The sequence below is a fragment of the Carcharhinus amblyrhynchos genome, unplaced genomic scaffold (assembly GCF_965287045.1).
Source record: "Carcharhinus amblyrhynchos unplaced genomic scaffold, sCarAmb.v2.hapA scaffold_58, whole genome shotgun sequence".
NCBI classification, from domain to species: Eukaryota; Metazoa; Chordata; class Chondrichthyes; order Carcharhiniformes; family Carcharhinidae; genus Carcharhinus; species Carcharhinus amblyrhynchos.
The window spans coordinates 846,891-870,438 of NW_027649798.1; the positions used below are offsets into that span (position 1 = coordinate 846,891).

General features: G+C 45.4%; 1 protein-coding gene across 4 annotated transcripts in view; it reads right to left on the reverse strand.

The window, feature by feature from the left end:
- LOC145337676 (cysteine-rich protein 2-like) overlaps positions 1-23,548 on the reverse strand; it is an 86,999-nt gene that overhangs the window by 9,657 nt on the left and 53,794 nt on the right. For 2 of the 4 annotated variants that reach the window (XM_080182498.1, XM_080182496.1), the window contains 2 exons: positions 10,208-10,302; positions 7,483-7,540 (listed from right to left, as the gene is read on the reverse strand). In XM_080182498.1, the coding sequence (XP_080038624.1) occupies positions 7,483-7,540; positions 10,208-10,302 (153 nt within the window). The remainder of the gene's footprint in view (positions 1-7,482; positions 7,541-10,207; positions 10,303-23,548) is intronic. The other 2 variants (XM_080182497.1, XM_080182499.1) reach the window with 2 other exon arrangements.

Consider the following 23,548-nt stretch of genomic DNA (forward strand, 5'->3'; position numbering starts at 1 on the left):
GTGATGGTTAATGGTCACAGTCTGAGTGCAGGGTGATGGTTAATGGGCACAGTCTGAGTGCAGGGTGATGGTTATTGGGCACAGTTTGAGTGCAGGGTGATGGTTAATGGTCACAGTCTGAGTGCAGGGTTATGGTCATTGGGCACAGTCTGTGTGCAGGGTGATGGTTAATGGGCACAGTCTGAGTACAGGGTGACGGATGGTTAATGGGCACAGTCTGAGTGCAGGGTGATGGTTATTGGGCACAGTCTGAGTGCAGGGTGATGGTTATTGGGCACAGCCTGAGTGCAGGGTGATGGTTAATGGGCACAGTCTGAGTGCAGGGTTATGGTCATTGGGCACAGTCTGAGTACAGGGTGACGGATGGTTAATGGGCACAGTCTGAGTGCAGGGTGACGGATGTTTATTGGGCACAGTCTGAGTGCAGGGTGATGGTTAATGGGCACAGTCTGAGTGCAGGGTGATGGATGGTTAATGGGCACAGCCTGAGTGCAGGGTGATGGATGGTTAATGGGCACAGCCTGAGTGCAGCGTGATGGTTAATGGGCACAGCCTGAGTGCAGGGTGATGGTTAATGGGCACAGCCTGAGTGCAGGGTGATGGTTAATGGGCACAGCCTGAGTGCAGGGTGATGGTTAATGGGCACAGCCTGAGTGCAGGGTGATGGTTAATGGGCACAGCCTGAGTGCAGGGTGATGGTTAATGGGCACAGCCTGAGTGCATGGTGATGGTTAATGGGCACAGCCTGAGTGCAGGGCGATGGTTAATGGGCACAGCCTGAGTGCAGGGTGATGGTTAATGGGCACAGCCTGAGTGCAGGGTGATGGTTAATGGGCACAGTCTGAGTGCAGGGTGATGGTTAATGGGCACAGTCTGAGTGCAGGGTGATGGTTAATGGGCACAGTCTGAGTGCAGGGTGATGGTTAATGGGCACAGTCTGAGTGCAGGGTGATGGTTAATGGGCACAGTCTGAGTGCAGGGTGACGGATGGTTAATGGGCACAGTCTGAGTGCAGGGTGATGGTTAATGGGCACAGTCTGAGTGCAGGGTGATGGATGGTTAATGGGCACAGCCTGAGTGCAGGGTGATGGATGGTTAATGGGCACAGCCTGAGTGCAGGGTGATGGATGGTTAATGGGCACAGTCTGAGTGCCCTAGCATGTCTGCACTGTCAATGTACCATATTAGTAGCTGAACATTAGTAGCTGAACATCAGCCGTGGATAATGAAGGAGGTGAAGGAAAGTGTTAAATTAAAAGCGGAGGCGTTTAGAGTAGCTAAGAGTAGTGGGCGAGAAGAGGATTGGGAGAGGTTTAAACGTCAACAAAGAATGACAAAGAAGTTGATAAAGAAGGGTAGGAGAAACTATGAAGCTGGGCTAGCGCTTAATATAAAAAAGGATAGCAAGAGTTTTTATAAATATATAAAAAGGAAGAGGCTGGCTAGGGTGAACGTTGGACCCTTAGAGGACGAGAGGGGGGACTTAGTGGTAGGGGATGGGGAAATGGCTGAGGTCTTGAATACCTTTTTTGTTTCGGTTTTCACGGAGGAAGACTTGAATAATTTGCAGGGTGTTAGAGATGGAAAGATGGTAGAAGTGGAGGGCCTAAATGACATTATTGTTACTAGAGAGGCGGTGCTCAACAGACTGGAGGGACTGATTGTGGACAAGTCCCCAGGACCGGATGGAATGCATCCAAGGGTTCTGAAAGAAATGGCGGGGGTGATAGTGGATGCCTTGGTGATTATTTTCCAAACGTCGCTGGATTCCGGGGAAGTGCCAGAAGATTGGAAAACGGCAAATGTTACGCCGTTGTTTAAGAAGGGTGGCAGGCAAAAGGCAGGGAATTATAGGCCTGTTAGTTTAACGTCTGTTGTAGGAAAAATGTTAGAATCCGTGATCAAAGAGAAAATAGCGAGGCATCTTGAGAATTGTTTGGTAGAGCAGACACAGCACGGTTTCGTTAAGGGGAAGTCGTGTCTGACGAATTTGTTGGAGTTCTATGAGGACGTGTCTAGGGCGGTGGATAGAGGAAGGCCGGTGGATGTGTGTTTCTTGATTTTCAGAAGGCGTTTGACAAGGTGCCTCACAAGAGGTTATTACAAAAGGTCAGGGGGCATGGAGTTGGGGGTAGGGTGTTAGCGTGGATAGAGGATTGGCTGTCAAATAGGAGGCAGAGAGTGGGGGTCAATGGGTGCTATTTGGATTGGCGGTTGGTGACTAGTGGGGTCGGTGCTGGGGCCTCAGCTATTCACCATTTAGAACATAGAACATAACAGCGCAGAACAGGCCCTTTGGCCCACGATGTTGTGCCGACCAGTTAAAAAACAATGACCCTCTAACCTAAACCAAACCCTTTCCATCCATAAACCTATCCACGGATCTCTTAAACGCCCCCAAACTACGCGCATTTACAACTGCAGCAGGCAGGGCATTCCAATCCCTCACCACCCTCTGGGTAAAGAACCTACCCCTGACATCCGTCCTATAACTACCACCCCTTAATTTAAGCTATGTCCCCTCGTGCTAGCTTTCTCCATCCGAGGAAAAAGGCTATCACTGTCCACCCTATCTAAACCTCTAACCATCTTATATGTTTCAATAAGGTGCCCTCTTAGCCACCTTCTTTCTAACGAAAACAACCTCAAATCCCTCAGTCTCTCCTCATAGGACCTCCCCTCCATACCAGGCAACATCCTGGTAAACCTCCTCTGCACCCTCTCCAAAGCCTCCACATCCGTCCTATAATGTGGGGACCAGAACTGTACACAATACTCCAAGTGCGGCCGCACCAGAGTTTTGTACAGTTGCAACATGACGCTGCGGCTCCTAAATTCAATCCCCCTACCAATAAACGCCAAGACACCGTATGCCTTCCTAACAACCCTATCTACTTGATTCCCAACTTTCAGGGATCTATGTACACATACACCTAGATCCCTCTGCTCATCCACACTATTCAGAGTCCTACCGTTAGCCCTATACTCTACACATCCGTTATTCCTGCCAAAGTGAATTACCTCACACTTTTCCGCATTAAACTCCATCCTCCACCTCTTGGCCCAGCTCTGTAACTTGTCCAAGTCTCCCTGTAGACTAAGACACCCTTCCTCACTATCTACCACACCTCCGACTTTGGTGTCATCAGCAAATTTACTAATCCACCCAACTATACCCTCATCCAGATCATTTATAAAAATTACAAACAGCAGTGGCCCCAAAACAGATCCCTGAGGCACACCACTCGTAACTGAACTCCATGTCGAATACTTACCATCAACCACCACCCTCTGTCTCCTATCCGCCAGCCAATTCTTAATCCAATTTCCTAGATCACCCTCAATCCCATACATCTGCAATTTCTGCAGAAGCCTTCCATGGTGAACCTTATCAAACGCCTTACTAAAGTCCATATATACCACGTCAACTGCCTTACCCCCATCCACCTGTTTGGTCACTTTCTCAAAAAACTCAATAAGGTTAGTAAGGCACGACCTACCTGCTACAAAACCATGCTGACTATCTCTAATCAATTCATTACTCTCCAAATAACTATAAATCCTATCCCTAATAATTTTTTCTAAAACCTTGCCCACAACAGAAGTAAGACTCACCGGTCTATAATTCCTGGGGAAGTCTCTGTTCCCCTTCTTAAACAATGGGACAACATTCGCTAACCTCCAATCTTCTGGCACTATACCAGTGACCAACGACGACCTGAAGATCAGAGCCAGAGGCTCTGCAATCGCCTCCCTTGCCTCCCAGAGAATCCTAGGGTAAATCCCGTCCGGCCCAGGGGACTTATCTATTTTCAAACCCTCAAGAATATCTAGCACATCCTCCCTATCAACTGCAATACTGTCCAGTTTACAACCCTGTAACCCAGTGTTCTCCTCAGCTACATTTATGTCCCCCTGCGTGAACACCGAAGAGAAATATTGGTTTGATGCCTCTCCAATCTCTTCCAGTTCCACACATAAATTCCCACTGCTATCTCTAACTGGCCCTAATCTTGCCCTAACCAACCTTTTGTTCTTAACATACCTATAGAACGCCTTAGGATTCTCCTTAATCCTATCAGCCAAAGTCTTCTCATGTCCTCTTTTAGCCCTTCTTAACTCTCTCTTTAACTCCCTCCTAGCCAATCTAAAGCTTTCTAGTGCACTACCTGAGCCCTCGACTCTCATCCGGACATAAGCCTCCTTTTTCTTTTTAACCAGCGAATCAACTTTCCTAGTGCACCATGGTTCCCTAGCTCGACCAATTCCTCCTTGCCTGACAGGGACATACATACATTACTGTTACTAGAGAGGTGGTGCTCGACAGACTGGAGGGGCTGATTGTGGACAAATCCCCAGGACCAGATGGAATGCATCTGAGGGTCCTGAAAGAAATGGCGGAGGTGATAGTGGATGCCTTGGTGGTTATTTTCCAGACGTCGCTGGATTCCGGGGAAGTGCTGGAAGATTGGAAAACGGCTAATGTTACGCTGTTGTTTAAGAAGGGTGCCAGGCAAAAGGCGGGGAATTATAGGCCTGTTAGTTTAACGTCTGTTGTAGGTAAAATGTTAGAATCCGTCATCAAGGAGGAAATAGCGAGGCATCTTGAGGGGAACTGCTTGATAGAGCAGACGCAGCATGGTTTCGTTAAAGGGGAGTCGTGTCTGACAAATTTACTAGAGTTCTATGAGGATGTGTCTAGGGCGGTGGATAGAGGAGAGCCGGTGGATGTGGTCTTTCTTGATTTTCAGAAGGCGTTTGACAAGGTACCTCACAAGAGGTTATTGCAGAAGGTCAGGGGGCATGGAGTTGGGGGTAGGGTGTTAGCGTGGATAGAGGACTGGTTGTCAAATAGGAGGCAGAGAGTGGGGGTCAATGGGTGCTATTCGGATTGGTGGATGGTGACTAGTGGAGTGCCCCAGGGGTCGGTGCTGGGGCCTCAGCTATTTACCATTTATATAGATGATCTGGAGGAGGGAACCGAGTGTATGGTGTCGAAATTTGCTGATGACACCAAAATTGGTGGAAAGGCAAATTGTGCGGAGGGTGGGGAGAGTCTACAGAAGAATATAAAAGTAGGGAGGTCTTGCTGCGGCTGTATAGGGCATTGGTGAGGCCGCAGCTGGAGTACTGTGTGCAGTTTTGGGCGCCGTGCTTACGCAAGGATATTTTGGCCTTGGAGGGAGTGCAGAGGAGGTTTACTAGGCTGATGCCGGAGTTGAGGGGGTTGAGCTATGAGGAGAGGCTGAATAAACTAGGCTTGTACTCGTTAGAGTTTAGAAGAATGAGGGGAGATCTCATTGAGACATATAAGATGAATAATTTGCCGGGTGTTAGCGATGGAAAGGTGGTAGGACTGGAGGGTCTTAATGACATTACTGTTACTAGAGAGGTGGTGCGCGACAGACTGGAGGGGCTGATTGTGGACAAGTCCCCAGGACCGGATGGAATGCATCCGAGGGTTCTGAAAGAAATGGCGGAGGTGATAGTGGATGCCTTGGTGGTTATTTTCCAGACGTCGCTGGATTCCGGGGAAGTGCCGGAGGATTGGAAAACGGCTAATGTTACGCCGTTGTTTAAGAAGGGTGCCAGGCAAAAGGCGGGGAATTACAGGCCGGTTAGTTTAACGTCTGTGGTAGGTAAAATGTTAGAATCCGTCATTAAGGAGGAAATTGCGAGGCATCTTGAAGGGAATTGCTTGATAGGGCAGACGCAACACGGTTTCATTAAAGGGAAGTCGTGTCTGACAAATTTACTGGAGTTCTATGAGGATGTGTCTAGGGCGGTGGATAGAGGAGAGCCGGTGGATGTGGTCTTTCTGGATTTTCAGAAGGCGTTTGATAAGGTACCTCACAAGAGGTTATTGCAGAAGGTCAGAGGACATGGAGTTGGGGGTAGGGTGTTAGCGTGGATAGAGGATTGGTTGTCAAATAGGAGGCAGAGAGTGGGGGTCAATGGGTGCTATTCGGATTGGCGGTTGGTGACTAGTGGGGTGCCCCAGGGGTCGGTGCTGGGGCCTCAGCTATTTACCATTTATATAGATGATCTGGAGGAGGGAACCGAGTGTAGGGTGTCGAAATTTGCTGATGACACCAAGATTGGGGGAAAGGCAAATTGTGCGGAGGGTGTGGAGAGTCTGCAGAAGGATCTAGATAGGCTGGGCGAATGGGCCAGGAAATGGCAAATGGAATTTAATGTTGGCAAGTGTGAGGTGGTCCACTTTGGTAGGAAGAATGGTAGGAAGGACTATTACTTACGTGGCGAAAAACTGCAGCAGGCGACGGTGCAGAGGGACCTCGGGGTCCTTGTGCATGAGTCGCAAAAACCCAGCCTGCAGGTGCAGCAGGTGGTCAGGAAGGCGAATGGGATGCTGGCTTTCATAGCGAGGGGGATTGAATATAAAAGTAGGGAGGTCTTGCTGCAGCTGTATAGGGCATTGGTGAGGCCGCAGCTGGAGTACTGTGTGCAGTTTTGGGCGCCGTGCTTACGCAAGGATATTTTGGCCTTGGAGGGAGTGCAGAGGAGGTTTACTAGGCTGATACCGGAGTTGAGGGGGTTGAGCTATGAGGAGAGGCTGAATAAACTAGGCTTGTACTCGTTAGAGTTTAGAAGAATGAGGGGAGATCTCATTGAGACGTATAAGATGATGAATGGGATGGATAGGATAGAGGTGGAAAGACTCTTCCCGCTCAAAAAAGACAGTAGGACTAGGGGGCACAGCCTCAAGATAAAGGGGGGGCGGTTTAGAACGGAGTTGAGGAGGAACTTCTTCACTCAAAGGGTGGTGAATCTCTGGAATTCTCTGCCCGTTGAAGTGGTGGAGGCTGCCTCGCTAAATATTTTTAAGAAGCGGGTTGATGGGTTTTTGATAAGAGAGGGGATTAAGGGTTATGGGGAGAGGGCGGGAAAGTGGAACTGAGCCACGACAGATCAGCCATGATCTTATTGAATGGCGGGGCAGGCTCGAAGGGCCAGATGGCCTACTCCTGCTCCTATTTCTTATGTTCTTATGTTCTTATGAATGGGATGGATAGGATAGAGGTGGAGAGACTCTTCCCGCTCAGAAAGGACAGTAGGACTAGGGGGCACAGCCTCAAGATAAAGGGGGGACGGTTTAGAACGGAGTTGAGGAGGAACTTCTTCACTCAAAGGGTGGTGAATCTCTGGAATTCTCTGCCCGTTGAAGTGGTGGAGGCTACCTCGCTAAATATTTTTAAGACGCGGGTTGATAGGTTTTTGATAAGAGAGGGGATTAAGGGTTATGGGGAGAGGGCAGGAATGTGGAACTGAGACACGACAGATCAGCCATGATCTTATTGAATGGCGGGGCAGGCTCGAGGGACTAGATGGCCTACTCCTGCTCCTATTTCTTATGTTCTTATGTTCTTATTAACATTTAGTAGCCAATAATACACAGAATAACTCCCATCTGAGTCACACATGGTTTTTTTTCAAATTAATAGAAAGGTGATTCATCTTTACCTTTGGGTCCGAACAAAATTCCATAGCAGGGAATTTGGCAATAGGGCTTCCCCTCATGCTGCAAGGAATAAAGAAGATCATTCTGTTTAAAGCTGTGTACAGTTAAAGGAATTCCACCAAAGACCTCCACCTCTGACTCGCAAAGCTTCCCAATCTAATAACAACTGTACAAAAGCTTCAATGTTTCTCTTTTTCAGCAAAACCCAACTTGTAGACATCCGAGTGAGTTAGTTTTTCATTCCCTGGAGTTATGATGTGGAGATGCCGGCGTTGGACTGGGGCAAACACAGTAAGAAGTCTCACACCAGGTTAAAGTCCAACAGGTTTATTTGATAGTAAACCCACAAGCTTTCGGAAACGGTGTTCCTTCATCAGGTGTGTGGAAGGTTCTTTCCACACATCTGACGAAGGAACAGAATTTCCGAAAGTTTGTGGGATTGCTATCAAATAAACCTGTTGGACTTTAACCTGCTGTGAGACTTCTTACTGTGTTTCCCTGGAGTAGCAGGTTCAGCACCTTGCTTGTCAGAGTTTGTAATGAGTGGCTCCCTCTCCCTCAAAGCCTATTCTGCATCTACAAGGCACCAAGTACTTTCATACTCTCCTCTCTCCAGATGATGCAGCTCCATTAACACTCAGCAATAAGCAGCCCATTTGATTGGCACTGCAGCCATTGGGCTCATGGTCCATTCTCTCCAATATCAATGGGTTGTGCCTGCAGTACATACCATCCACAAGCTGCATATCAGCAGCTTCCTACTTGAAACATCCACAACTGAGAAAGGCAACTTGAAACATCCACAACTGGATGCACAGCAACACCATCAGCTGCACAGTTAATCACTCTGTCGTCAGGGAAGAAATTTAGACATAACTTGTCCCATTGGTAAGATGCAGCATGGGTTCATGAAGGGAAGATCATGTTTGATTAATTTGGTGGAATTCTTTGAGAACATTCCACGTACAGTGGACAATGGGGAACCTGTGGATGTGGTGTATCTGGATTTCCAGAAGGCATTTGATAAGGTGCTGCACCAAAGACTGCTACATCAGATAAAGGTGCACAATGTTACGGGTAATGTATTAATTAGCATGGATAGAGGATTGGTTAACTAACAGAAAGCAAAGAGTGGGAGTAAATGGGTGTTTTTCTGGTTGGCGATCAGTGACTAGTGATGTGCCTCAGGGATCAGTGTTGGGACTGCAATTGTTCACAATTTACATAGATGATTTAGAGTTGGGGACCAAGTGTAGTGTGTCAAAATTCACAGATGACACTAAGATGGGTGGCAGAGCAAAGTGTGCAGAGGATTCTGAAAGGGATATAGATAGTCTAAGTGAGTGGGTGAGGGTCTGGCAGATGGAGTACAATGTTGGGAAATGTGAAGTCATCCATTTTGGTAGGAATAACAGCAAAATGGACTATTATTTAAATGGTAAAATATTGCAGCATGCTGCTGTGCAGAGGGACCTGGGTGTCCTTGTGTAGGAATCACAAAGAGTTGGTCTGTAGGTACAGCAGGTAATGAAGAAGGCAAATGGAATTTTGTCCTTCACTGCTAGAGGGATGGAGTTTAAAAACAGTGAGGTTATGTTGCAGCTGTATAAGGTGCTGGTGAGACCACATCTGGAGTTACTGTGTACAGTTTTGGTCTCCTTACTTGAGAAAGGATATACTGGCACTGGAGGGGGTGCAGAGGAGATTGACTGGGTTGATTCCGGAGTTGAGAGGATTGGCTTATGAGGATAGACTGAGTAGACTGGGGCTTTACTCATTGGAATTCAGAAGAATGAGGGGAGATGTTATAGAAACATATAAGATTATGATGAGAATAGATAAGATAGAAGCAGGGAAGTTATTTCCACTGGCGGGTGAAACTAGAACTAGGGGGCATGGCCTCAAAATAAGGGGGAGCAAATTTAGGACTGAGTTGAGGAGGAACTTCTTCACACAAAGGGTTGTGAGTCTGTGGAATTCCCTGTCCAGTTGAGGCTCCCTCATTGAATGTTTTTAAGGCAAGGATAGATAAATTTTTGAACAGTAAAGGAATTAAGGGTTATGGTGCACGGTCAGGTAAGTGGAGCTGAGTCCATGAAAAGATCAGCCATGATCTTACTGATCGAGGGGCCAGACGGCCTACTCCTGCTCCTAGTTCTTATGTTCTTATAGCAATACCATCAGCTGCAAGTTCCCCTACAAGTTACACATTGTCCTGACTTGGGATTACATTGCCAATCCTTCATCATCACTGACCGACTGGAATTCTGGATCTAACAGCACTAAATCTTCGTCACTTTGACTGCAGCAGTTCAAGAAGCCAGTTCACTGCCATCTTTGCAAGGGCAATTGGGGCCTTCCAGCAACAACTAAGTCTTAACAACAAAGGTTAAATATCCCAGGATTTCCCCCAAAGGAAGAGTTGCAGGTATAGACATGGAGCTCTCTGCTACACAGTGATCCCTCAATCAGCCCCATTGACATTCCTCTGCTAGCTGATTATACTGCACTATCAAACTATTATTAGTCCTCCACATGGGCTAACAGAGAAAACATTGCCCAAGCTGCTTGCAAATCTTAGTTTTGCTCAATATTCCGTCTAAACCTGTTGAATGTTAAGAACCTATCAGCCCTCACACGCTTCTCACTCTATGTCAGGGAGGTGTGAGCGAACTGGTCCCCCACGTATCCCACACAATCGCTAAGAAAAGGAGCTGAGGGACATACCTCAGCGTGGTTACCAGCGGTCAGTGTCTTTCGGCATCGTTCACACCGTAGGCAAGGCCGGTGCCAATTCCTCCCGAGGGATGTCACTTTTTCTGCTGTCAGAGTGAATGTAACAAATTATTCACAACCACTGCGGAGAAACAGCAGGCAATCAGCTTTTACATCACTCGCCACACTCTAAATTCAGGGCACCATTTCAAAATTTCTGCACGAGGCGAAGACTGGAAAGCATTGTCAACCGTGGTGTGTCATGATGTGGAGATGCCGGCGTTGGACTGGGGTAAACACAGTAAGAAGTCTCACAACACCAGGTCAAAGTCCAACCAGTTCATTTGATAGGAAACCCATAAGCTTTTGAGGTTTGCCCCTTCGTCAGGTGGGTTTCCTATCAAATAAACTGGTTGGACGTTAACCTGGTGTTGTGAGACTTCTTACTGAGGCTGGTGTGGACAGAGAAAGAATGACAACAACTATGAGTTCACAACAAAAGTGGCAATAGTGGCTTTAAAATGACTATTCTGGCTGAGAGTGAAGCATGCTGGGAATTATAGTCAATTTATAGATTAAAACCAGTTGCAGGTGGTAAAGAGGCTTTGGTCTGGGAACTATGGTCTAAAGTTTGCTGTGTTGGTCAGATCAGGGAAGCTGTTTACATTAACTGAGACAGCGAGTCTCCGAGTTATGGCTGCTATGTCTGGGACGTGTAAAATGAGGCAAGTATCATGGCATCGTTCACTGGATGTTCAAACCATGTGATTGGTTTCGAGTTACACAATTGGCTGGATGACAGAAAATCTTCCAGAATTAAGTGGGGAATTGTGGATAAAAGATATCTAAGTTCTTTGTTTGGCAGCAATAACTCCAAGAGAACAACCATCGCAACAAAGCTTGTAACCTGAAGAATGCTTCAGAGAGAAGATAAATAGATTCTCCTAGAGGATATTTCTTGGCCAAGGTTTTCCTAAACTCAGTACCATTTATTTTCAGTTAAATAGTTAAAGTTGATGTTGAGTTAGTATTGAAGTACTGAACTTTAACTCGCAACAGTAAAGAACTAATGGGCTGCAGCTGTTTTGAGTTGGTGCTAGAAATATTAAATAAATAATTGAATTACTGTCCTTGTCTCATTAAACTGGAATGATTGGAAGATATTTAAATTAAAGCTGTAGAACTTCAAATGGACATAGATGTCAGTGAATTGGGCAAACAAAGTGCCCCATGAAGTGACAGAGAAGTTTGAGGTGATCCATAGAGCCATAGGACATTACAGCTCAGAAACAGGCCTTTTGGCCCTTCTTGTCTGTGCCAAACCATTTTTCTGCCTCGACCCACTGACCTGCACTTGGACCATATCCCTCCACACCCCTCTCATCCATGAACCTGCCCAAGTTTTTCTTAAATGTTAAAAGTGACCCCACATTTACCACTTTATCCGGCAGCTCATTCCACACTCCCACCACTCTCTGTGTGAAGGAGCCCCCCCCTAATATTCCCTTTAAACTTTTCTCCTTTCACCCTTAACCCATGTCCTCTGGTTTTTTTTCTCCCCGAACCTCAGTGGAAAAAGCCTGCTTGGATTCACTCTGTCTATACCCATCAAAATCTCATACACCTCTATCAAATCTCCCCTCATTCTTCTACGCTCCAGGGAATAAAGTCCTAATCTATTCAATCTCTCTCTGTAACTCAGCTTCTCAAGTCCCAGCAACATCCTCGTGAACCTTCTCTGCACTCTTTCAACCTTATTAATATCCTTCCTGTAATTAGGTGACCAAAACTGCACACAGTACTCTAAATTCGGCCTCACCAATGTCATATATAACCTCACCATAACACTCCAACTTTTATACTCGATACTTTGATTTATAAAGGCCAATGTACCAAAAGCACTCTTTACGACCCTATCCACCTGTGACATCACTTTTAGGGAATTATGTATCTGTATTCCTAGATCCCTCTGTTCTACTGCACTCTTCAGCGTCCTACCATTTACTCTGTACGTTCTACTTTGGATTGTCCTTCCAAAGTGCAATACCTCACACTTGTCTGCATTAAATTCCATTTGCCATTTTTCAGCCCATTTTTCTAGTTGGTCCAAATCCCTCTGCAAGCTTTGAAAACCTTCCTCACTGTCCACTACACCTCCAATCTTTGTATCATCAGCAAATTTGATCCAATTTACCACATTATCATCCAGATCATTGATATAGATGACAAACAATAATGGACCCAGCACCGATCCCTGCGGCACACCACTAGTCACAGGCCTCCACTCAGAGAAACAATCCTCCACAACCACTCTCTGGCTTCTTCCATTGAGCCGATGTCTAATCCAATTTACTACCTCTCCATGTATACCTATGTATTCATGATGACAGGAAGGGTGGTGAATCTCTGGAATTCTCTGCCCGTTGAAGTGGTGGAGGCTACCTCGCTCAATATCTTTAAGACACGGGTTGATAGGTTTTTGATAGGCAAGGGGATTAAGGGTTATGGGGAGAGGGCGGGAATGTGGAACTGAGCCACGACAGATCAGCCATGATCTTATTGAATGGCGGGGCAGGCTCGAGGGGCTAGATGGCCTACTCCTGCTCCTATTTCTTATGGAAGAATATGGATAAACAATATAAAACAAAAGGAGAAATTCTAAAGGTGATGCAGGAACAGAGACCTCACCATATACCTACCTAAGTCATTGAAGGTGGCAGGACAGGTTGGGAGTGGTTAATAAAGCATCTCGTATCTTAGGTTTTGTTAATGGGGCTTTGAGCACAAGAGTAAGAAGGTCATGTTGAACTTGTATAAGACACTAGTTAGGCCTCATCTGGAAACTGCGTCCAGTCCTGGGAGCCATATTTGAGGAAGGGTGTGAAGACAGTGGAGATTTACAAGAATGATCCCAGGAATGAAGAACTGTAGCTATTTGAATAGATTAGGCAAGGTTGGGACTGTTTACCTTGGAAAAAAATGCAGGCTAGGAGGAAACTTGATAGAGGTATTCATAATCCTGAGGTGTATGAACAAGGTAAATAGTGAGATACTGTTCCCTCTCAAGAGGGTATCAAGAACTAGAGGACGCAGGTTCAAAACAATTAGCAAAAGGAGAAATAGTGATGCCAGGAAAAGCTTTTTCACCCAGTGGGAAATGGGAGTCCGGAACTAACTTCCTGAGAGGGTGGAGGCAAGTTAGATTGAAATCATCAAAAGGATTATTATCCGAAAAGACTGTGCAGATTTATAAGGACAAGGCAGGGAGTGATACTAAAGAAGATAGAAAGGGAGTTTTTTTCAATATATAAAAGGTAAGAGAGAGATGCAAAAATAGACATTGGACCACTAGAAAATGGGGCTGGAGAAATAATAATCAGAAACAAAGCAATGGCCAAGAAACTGATTAGTTACTTTGCATCAGTCTTCATGGCAGAAGACACCAGTGAGATGTCAGAGCTCCAGGAGAATCAGCGGGCACAGGGCAGTGTAGTGGCCATCACTAAGGAGAAGGTTCTGGGGAAACTGAAAGGTCTGAAGGTGGATAAATCACCTGGACCGGACAGACTACATCCCAGCGTTCTAAAAGAGATGGCTGAGGAAATTATGGAGGCATTGGTGGTGATCTTTCAGAAATCACTGGAGGCAGGGGGGTGTCCCAGAGGACTGGATAGTAGCTAATGTAACACCACTGTTTAAGAAGGGAGGGAGGCAGCAGATGGGAAATCTGTGAGGAGGTAACAAGGGAGTTAGATAAAGGAGAACCAGTGGATGTGATTTATTTAGATTTCCAAAAGGCCTTTGACAAGATGCCACATAGAAGACTGTTAAATAAGTTAAGAGCCCATGGTGCTAAGGGTAATGTCCTGGCAGGGATAGGAGAAGGGTGACTGGCAGAAGGCAGAGAGTGGGGATAAAGGGATCTTTTTCAGGATGGCAGCCGGTGACTAGCGGTGTGCCTCAGGGGTCAGTGCTGGGACCACAACTTTTCACAATATACATTAATGATTTGGAAGAAGGATCTGAAGGCACTGTTGCTAAGTTTGCAGATGATACAAAGATACGTAGAGGGACAGGCAGTACTGAGGAAGCGGAGGGCTGCAGAAGGACTTGGACAGGTTAGAAGAGTGGGCAAAGAAGTGGAAAAGTGTGAGGTTATGCACTTTGGAAGGAGGAATGGAAGCATAGACTATTTTCTAAATGGGGAAATGCTCAGGAAATCAGAAACACAAAGGGACTTTGGAGTCCTTGTTTATTCAACCTCGCCTCATTGCCAACACCCTTGAGACCCGGCAACATTGTGGTGAAACCTCTTTGCACTCTTTCCAATGCTTCTATGTCCTTATGGTAGTGTGGCGACCAGAATTGAAGACTATATTCCAAGTGTGGTCTAACTAAGGTTCTATAAAGCTGCAACATGACTTGTCAATTTTTAAACTCAATGCCCCAGCCGATGAAGGTAAGCATGCCGTATGCCTTCTTGACTACCTTCTCCACCTGCATTGCCACTTTCAGTGACCTGTGTACCTGTACACCCAGATCCCTTTGCTGATCAATACTTTTAAGGGTTCTGCCATTTACTGTATATTTCCTATCTGTATTAGACCTTCCAAAATGCATTACCTCACATTTGTCCGGATTAAACACCACCTGCCAACTCTCCGCCCAAGAGTCCAACTGATCTATATCCTGCTGTATTCTCTGATGGTCATCGCTATCTGCAAATCCACAACTTATGTGTCATCCGCAAACTTACTAATCAATCCAGTTACATTGTAATATATGTAAATAATTTGGAGAACAAACAGCAAAGGTCCCAGCACTGATCCCTGAGGAACACCACTTGTCACAGCCCTCCATTCAGAAACACACCCTTCCACTGCTAGCCTCTGTCTTCTTTGACCGAGCCAGTTTTGTATCCACCTTGCCAGCTGACCTCTGATCCCATGCAACTTCACCTTCTGTCTGCCATGAGGGACCTTGTCAAAGCCTTACTGAACTTCTTTATGTACAGTATGCTTTGTAGGTAACGCATACAAGAAACTAGACGTTTCACTGTGCACTAATACATGTGACAACAATAAATCAAACCAAAACAATCCAGGTAAGAGAGTTTACGGTCTCTGCCTCCTCCAACTTAGGCAGCGAATTTCAGACACCCACCATCCTCTGTGTAAAAAGTTTCTTCCTCATGTCCCCTCTACACCTACAGCCACTTATCTTAAATCTATGTCCCAGGTTCTAGAATTCTCCATCAAAGGAAACTATTCTACTCTGTCCACTCTATCACTTCCCCTCAGCTTTCTATACTTAGTTTATCTCATTAGTATTCAAAACAACATAAAATGTGCATTTTTATCAACAAGCTTCAAGTGAGAAAATTAATTAATTAACCGACTTTTCGTCACTCTATTGGACACTGATTTTGCAAGATATCTGGCATTGTTTTGCTTGCACAAGTAGTCAATGTCTGCCCGTAGCAATACAGAGCATTCAGGTCAATTATAAAGGATACAACAAGCTTCTTGTACCCTAGAAAGGATCAAAGATGCAGACTGTCAGTGAATCTGACAAGTTTAGAAATGCATTTACATGGTTCTGTTTGTTCCACTGTCAGTGAGAATCAGCTGCCAGTGCAGATGAATTTTATATACTGGAAATGTATCCTTCTAGGAGGTGCTCAGACAGAAAGAACCTTAAAAGCTCAGAGCAAAAAAAACTCATCAATTTGTCTAATGGCAAGACATTAAAAAAATGAGGGACGTCTCTTTCTCAGTATACCAGCTGCTATAACGGAGGGAACGCTGCCTGTGCAAACAATTTAATTCCAGATGATTAGACTGTAGTTCAATAACATGATCCTCTTTTGAACTAAGAAGAATGGCACTAACTGAAACTTTAATATTTCCAAGTCCCCAAGTGTTTGATTGAAAATTGTTGATCATTGAACTTAATAATAAAATTGCTAAAACGTGCAACTGTTCAGGGGAGGGCATACTTTCCCACGTGCTACAAAACCAATTCCCAGTGCTCTGATACTAATAAAAAATGATAAGTCAACGTTGAGTATTAGCACATTCTTATTCACCCAATCATTGCCACTGGCAGGCAAACAAAGGTAGTTTTTAGGGATTTATATTTCTATTGTTAAATATTAGAAATCCAGCACTGTTTTAATCTAGTGTTGTTGTGTAAGGAAGAGTAAACCTAGAGATAGATTCATGCTGGACAAAGGTGTTCGTATGTGCAGGGGTTTCCTCAGCTTAAACTGGGTTTCTACTGTGCTTAGAGAGGGTTATGGCGTGAAAAATAATCCGAGTGGCAGAAATATAAAGTTGCTGCTTAGCAATCAGAGGCATCATTAAATCAGGAAGGGTTTTTGAGTTTAATTTTTAGCTGGACATATATTACAGTTGAAGATAGGAAGCCAGAGAGTGAACATCTGTCAGCTCAGCCAGAAGATAGGAAAAGGGGGTTGAAAAGGTTGCAAGTAACATTTAGGCAACCAGGGAATTGGAATAGAAAGAATGCCTTAGGAAGACTGAAATTAATGGAATAGAGATCAAGAAATAGAACAAGGTACTGTTCAGGAGAATTCAGGGGAAAAGCAGCTAAAGTGTTATGAATTGAAGAGACAGCTGCAGCAACCAGATTTAAAAAGGAAAGAGGACTTCAGCGGTAAATCAAAATTTCGGTGCCATCTTAATACAGTCAGGGAATGGATAGTTAAAGGCAGACAAAATTTACCCAGCTCTACGACTACCTCAGGCAGCTTGTTCCAGACACTCACCACCCTTTGTGTGGAAATATTACCCCTCTGGATACTTTTGTATCTCTCCCCTCTCACCCGAAATCTGTGTCCTCTAGCTTGAGACTCCCCTCCCTTTGGGAAAAGATATTGACTATCTACTATGAGGAATTGAGTTTAGGAGTCAAGAGTAATGTTGCAGCCATATAGAACCCTGGTCAGACCCCACTTGGAGTACTGTGCTCAGTTCTGGTTGCCTCATTACAGGAAGGATGTGGAAGCTATTGAAAGGGTGCAGAGGAGATTTACAAGAATGTTGCCTGGATTGGGTGGCATGCCTTATGAAGATAGGTTGAGTGAGCTCAGCCTTTTCTCCTTGGAGAGATGAAGGATGAGGGGTGACCTGATAGAGGTATATAAAATGTTGAAAGGCATTGATTGAGTGGATAGTCAGAGGTTACCAATCTTGGTATCATGTGCAAACTTATTAACCATGCCTCCTATATTCTCATCCAAATCATTAGTATAAATGATAAATAACAACTGACCCATCATCAATCCCTGAGGCATACCGCTGATCACACGTCTCCAGTTTGAAACCCTCTACAACCACCCTCTGGCTTCTGTTAAGAAGCCGATTTTGTGTCCATTTAGATACCTCATCCTGGATCCCGTGAGATTTAATCTTATGCAACAACCTACCATGCGATACTTTGTCAAAGGCCTTGCTAAAGTCCATGTAGACAACATCAACAGCACTGCCCTCATCTACCTTCCTGGTTACCCCTTCAAAAAACTCAATCAAATACAGAAGGCATACGGTGTCTTGGCGTTTATTGGTAGGGGGATTGAATTTAGGAGTCGCAGCATCATGTTGCAACTGTACACAACTCTGGTGCGGCCACACTTGGAGTACTGTGTGCAGTTCTGGTCCCCACATTACAGGAAGGATGTGGAGGCTTTGGAGAGGGTGCAGAGGAGGTTTACCAGGATGTTGCCTGGTATGGAGGGGAGGTCCTATGAGGAGAGACTGAGGGATTTGGGGTTGTTTTCGCTAGAAAGAAGGCGGCTAAGAGGGGATCTTATTGAAACATATAAGATGATTAGAGGTTTAGATAGGGTGGATAGTGATAGCCTTTTTCCTCGGATGGAGAAAGCTAGCACGAGGGGGCATGGCTTTAAATTAAGGGGGGGTAGTTATAGGACGGATGTCAGGGGTAGGTTCTTTACCCAGAGGGTGGTGAGGGATTGGAATGCCCTGCCTGCTGCAGTTGTAAATGCGCCTAGTTTGGGGGCGTTTAAGAGATCCATGGATAGGTTTATGGACGAAAAGGGATTGGTTTAGATTAGTGGGTCATTGTTTTTTAACTGGTCGGCGCAACATGATGGGCCGAAGGGCCTGTTCTGCGCTGTAATGTTCTATGTTCTATTGTTAAATATTTAAAGTGGATGCATGGTTGCTTTAAGGGCCAGTCACATGATTTGACGGTAATGTCATTAGTGTTTCACAGGTTCCTTTTGAGTTTCATGACAGGTAACAGTTCTGTCAACAAATTTGTTGGTGTTAGTTTGAAGTAATGTGTGCAAGCCAGCACTTTACTTTTTGCTTCAAACACCCACAACCCCCTGACATAGTTAGGATATTACAAAAAGAAAATTGGCAACAAATTGTGATTTTGTTTCATTGGAAACATCAGGAAAGATTCGAAGTAGAGGAAAGAAACATTGTGGAGTTTGAATATTAGAAAGCTGGGGAAAATCAGCAACAGGGTTAAAGATTGAAATGCCAGTACAGGACGACCAAGGAAGAAAAATAACTCTGTATGGTTTTAAAACAGCAGGGTGAGATTCCAGACAGTAATCGGCACATTTGAAAAGAGGGGGGTGTTCTACTGTATGGCTGGGGCCATTTGAAAAATGACGTACATCAAGTCAATCGTCTCCAGGACAAAATGGGAAGTAGTGAGAGGACAGTAAAAGATCAGACTTTAAGTCTCGTCTCAGGCATACAACGTTACCTAGATGATAATCTAATCTACGGGCCACTGAACAATGCTGTTCCTTTGTTTAAGAAATGGGATAATCCAGGTAATTGAGTTTTGGGTGGGCTGGCTGGATGGATACAGAACTCACTTGGTTATAGAAGACAGAGAGTAGCGGTGGAAGGATGTTTTTCAGAATGGAGATCTGCAGCTACTGGTGTTCCACAGGGATCAGTGCTGGAACCTCTCTTATTTGTAGTATATACCCAACGGCACAGGTAGATAAAGGGATGAGGTTCTGAAATGTGAATAGAGTTAGGCAGGTGAGTAAAGTGCAGGGCCTCAAACATAGTAATTTCAGGACTACTCTCGGTGTCAAGTGCTAATGAGAGTATGAATAGGAGGATTAGGCAGATGAATGCCTGGCTTGAGAGCAGGTGCAGGGAACAGGGATTCAGATTTTTGGATCATTGGGATCTTTTCTGGGAAAGGGCTGACCTGTTCAAGAGCGATGGGTTACACCTGAACTGGAGGGGAATGAATATCCTGGTGGGGAGATTTGCTAGAGCCAATCGCGGTGGAGGGGGGTGGGACCCAGAACAGCAGGGAGACAGAAGAGAAGTTTGAGGACAGCACAGAAGATAAAGAGAGCACATTAAGTAGTAAAGGCAGTGTCAGTAATCCTAGCGCCTTCTAGTATTCCTAGTAGTGCCTTCCTAACTTAATGATGAGACAAAAACAAGACAGAGAGCAAGGGAAGTTCAGATTAAACTGCATTTATTTCAATGCAAGAGGCCTGATGGGCAAGGCAGGTGAACTCAGGACATGGATGGGTACATGGGACTGGGATATTATAGCAATTACTGAAACATGGCTAAGGGAGAGACAGGACTGACAGCTCAATGTTCCAGGGTACAGATGCTATAGGAAGGATAAAACAGGAGATAAGAGGAGGGGGAGTTGCATTTTTGATTAGGGAAAGCATTATGGCTGTTACTGAGAGGGGATATATCCAAGGGTTCACCCACTGAGTACTGGTAGAACTGAGAAATAAGAAGGGGGAAATCACTTTGATAGGGTTGTACTATAGGCCCCCAAACAGTCAGCGGGAAATCGAGGAGCAAATATGTAAGTGTTTAAGCCACGGGTAGATAGATTTCTGATAGACAAGGGGATTAAGGGTTATGGGGAGTAGGCGGGAAAGGGGAACTGATCCACTTCAGATCAGCCATGATCTTATTGAATGGCGGGGCAGGCTCGAAGGGCTAGATGGCCTACTCCTGCTCCTATTTCTTATGTTCTTATGTAAGGAGATTACAGATAGCTCCAAGAAAAGAAGGATAGTAATAATTGGAGATTTTAACTTTCCCAACTTTGATTGGGACAGCCATAGTATTAGAGGGATGGGTGGAGAGAAATTTGTTGAGTGTATTCAGGAGGAATTTCTCATTCAGTATGTGGAAGGCCCGACTAGAGAGGGGGTAAAACTTGACCTCCTCTTGGGAAATAAGGAAGGGCAGGTGACAGAAGTGTTACTGAGGGGTCACTTTGTGACCAGTGACCATAATTCTATTAGTTTTAAGATAGAACATAGAACATAGAACACTACAGCACAAACAGGCCCTTCGGCCCACAAGTGTCTCGCCGGTCATATCCCTACCTCCCAGGCCTATCTATAACTCTCAATCCCATTAAATCCCATGTACTCATCCAGAAGTCTCTTAAAAGACCCCAGTGAGTTCGCCTCCACCACCACTGACGGCAGCCGATTCCACTCACCCACCACCCTCTGAGTGAAAAACTTACCCCTGACATCTCCTCCGTACTTGCTCCCCAGCACCTTAAACCTGTGTCCTCTCGTAGTGACCATTTCAGCCCTGGGAAATAGCCTCCAAGAATCCACCCTATCTATACCTCTCAACATTTTATAAACCTCTATCAGGTCGCCTCTCATCCTTCGTCTCTCCAGGGAGAAGAGACCTAACTCCCTCAACCTATCTTCATAAGGCATGCCTCCCAATCCAGGCAACATCCTTGTCAATCTCCTCTGCACCCTCTCAATAGCTTCCACATCCTTCCTGTAGTGAGGTGACCAGAACTGCGCACAGTACTCCAAGTGGGGTCTCACAAGGGTCTTATAAAGTTGCAGCATTACCTCCCAACTCCTAAACTCAATCCCTCGATTAATGAAGGCCAGTACACCATACGCCTTCTTGACCACATCCTCCACCTGCGAGGCTGATTTAAGAGTCCTATGGACCCTGACCCCAAGGTCCACCTGCTTCTCAACACTGCTAAGACTCCTACCCTTGATATTGTACTCCTTCATCCCTTTTGACCTGCCAAAATAGACCACTACACATTTATCCGCGTTGAAGTCCATCTGCCACTTCTCCGCCCAGTCTTGCATCCTATCTATGTCACGCTGCAACTTCTGACATCCCTCCAGACTATCCACAATACCACCAACCTTCGTATCGTTGGCAAACTTACTAACCCACCATAAATAGCTATGGAGAATGATAGGTCTGGCCCAAAAGTTAAAATTCTAAATTGGGGCAAGGCCAATTTTGATGGTATCAGGCAGGAACTTTCAAAAGTTAACTGGGGGAGTCTGTGGGAAGGCAAAGGGAAAGGGACGTCTGGTAAGTGGGAGGCTTTCAAAAATGTGTTAACCAGGGTTCAGGGCACCCTACATCCCTCTTAGAGTGAAGGGCAAGGCTGGCAAAAGTTGGGAACTATGAGTGATTCAGGATATGAGGGCCTGGTCAAGAAGAAGAAAGAGGCACATGACATGCATAAGCAGCTGGGATCAAGTGAATCCCTTGAAGAGTATAGGGGGTGTAGGATTAGAGTTAAGAAAGAAATTAGGAGGGTAAAAAGGGGACATGAGATTGTTTTGGCAGATAAGGCAAAGGAGAATCCAAAGAGCTTCTACAAAATACATAAAGGGCAAAAGAGTAACAAGAGAGAGAGTCGGGCCTCTTAAGGATCAACAAGGTCATCTACGTGCAGATCCACAAGAGATGGGTGAGATCGTAAATGAATATTTCTCATCAGTATTTACCGTTGAGAAAAGCATGGATGTTAGGGAACTTGGGGAAATAAATTGAGATGTCTTGCGCAGTGTACATATTACAGAGAAGGTGGTGCTGGAAATCTTAAAGCACATCAAGGTAGATGCATGCACACGGTGGGTCATGCGTGGGCTGCTCTTGGAGGTTCCGGGAGTGGCCTAGTACTTCGTGTCGTTGTGTATGCTTAATCCTGGACCAGCAGACGGGCACCGCAACAGCTCAGTGACTATCACTGCTAGCTGTGCAGATACATGGATTTGGGCCTGTGTCTGTGGGAATTTGTGCATTCTCCCTGTGGTTGCGTGGGTTTCCTCCGGGCGCTCCGGTTTCCTCCCACACCCCAAAGATCTGCTCTTAGGCTGATTGGTGTACCAAATGGACACTATTCTCCCCTGAATCTGGCTACATTAGGGGTTCCACTCACATACACACAGGGCAGGGTAGGTGTAGGAAGATGCGGCGACGTGGGCTCGTTGGGCCAAAGGGCCTGTTTCCCGTGCTGGGTTGTTGTTTGTTCTTGGTTAAATAAATCCCTGGGACCTGATGAAGTGTATCCCAGCACACCGTGGGAGGCTAGGGAGGAAATTGTGGGTCCCCTAGCAGAGATATTTGAATCATCAATAGTCACGGGTGAGATGCCTGAAGATTGGAGACGGGCAAATGTTGTGCCTTTGTTTAAAAAGGGCTGCAGGGAAAAGCCTGGGAACTACAGGCCAGTGAGCCTCACATCTGTGGTGGGTAAATTGTTGGAAGGTATTTTGAGAGACAGGATCTACAGGCATTTAGAGATGCAATGACTGTTTAGGGACAGTCAGCATGACTTTGTGAGTGGAAAATAATCTCTCACAAATTTGATTGAGTTTTTTAAAGGGGTAACCAAGAAGGTAGATGAGGGCAGTGCAGTTGATGTTGTCTACATGGACTTTAGCAAGGCCTTTGACAAGGTATCGTATGGTAGGTTATTGCATAAAGTCCAGGGTGAGGTACCTAAACGGATACAAAATTGGCTTCTTGATAGAAGCCAGAGGGTGGTTAACTGCCCAGCGGTGTGCCTCAGGAATCAGTGCTGTGTCCCCTGTTATTTGTCATTTATATTAATGATTTGGATGAGAATATAGGAGGCATGGTTAGTAAGTTTGCAGATGACACCAAGATTGGTGGCATAATGGACAGTGAATAAGTTATCTCCAATTGCATCGGGATCTTGATCAATTGGGCCAGTGGGCTGACAAATGGCAGATGGAGTTTAATTTAGATAAATGTGAGGTGATGCATTTTAGTAGATTGAATCAGGGCAAGATTTACTCAGTTAATGGTAGGGTGTTGGGAAGAGTTACAGAACAAAGAGATCTAGGGGTACAGGTTCATAGCTCCTTGAAAGTGGAGTCACAGGTGGACAGCGTGGTGAAGAAGGCACTTGGCATGATCAGAACATTGAATACAGGAGTTGGGATGTCTTGTTGAAGTTGTACAAGGCATTGGTAAGGTCACACTTGGAATAGTGTGTTCAGTTCTGGTCACCCTATTATAGAAAGGATACAATTAA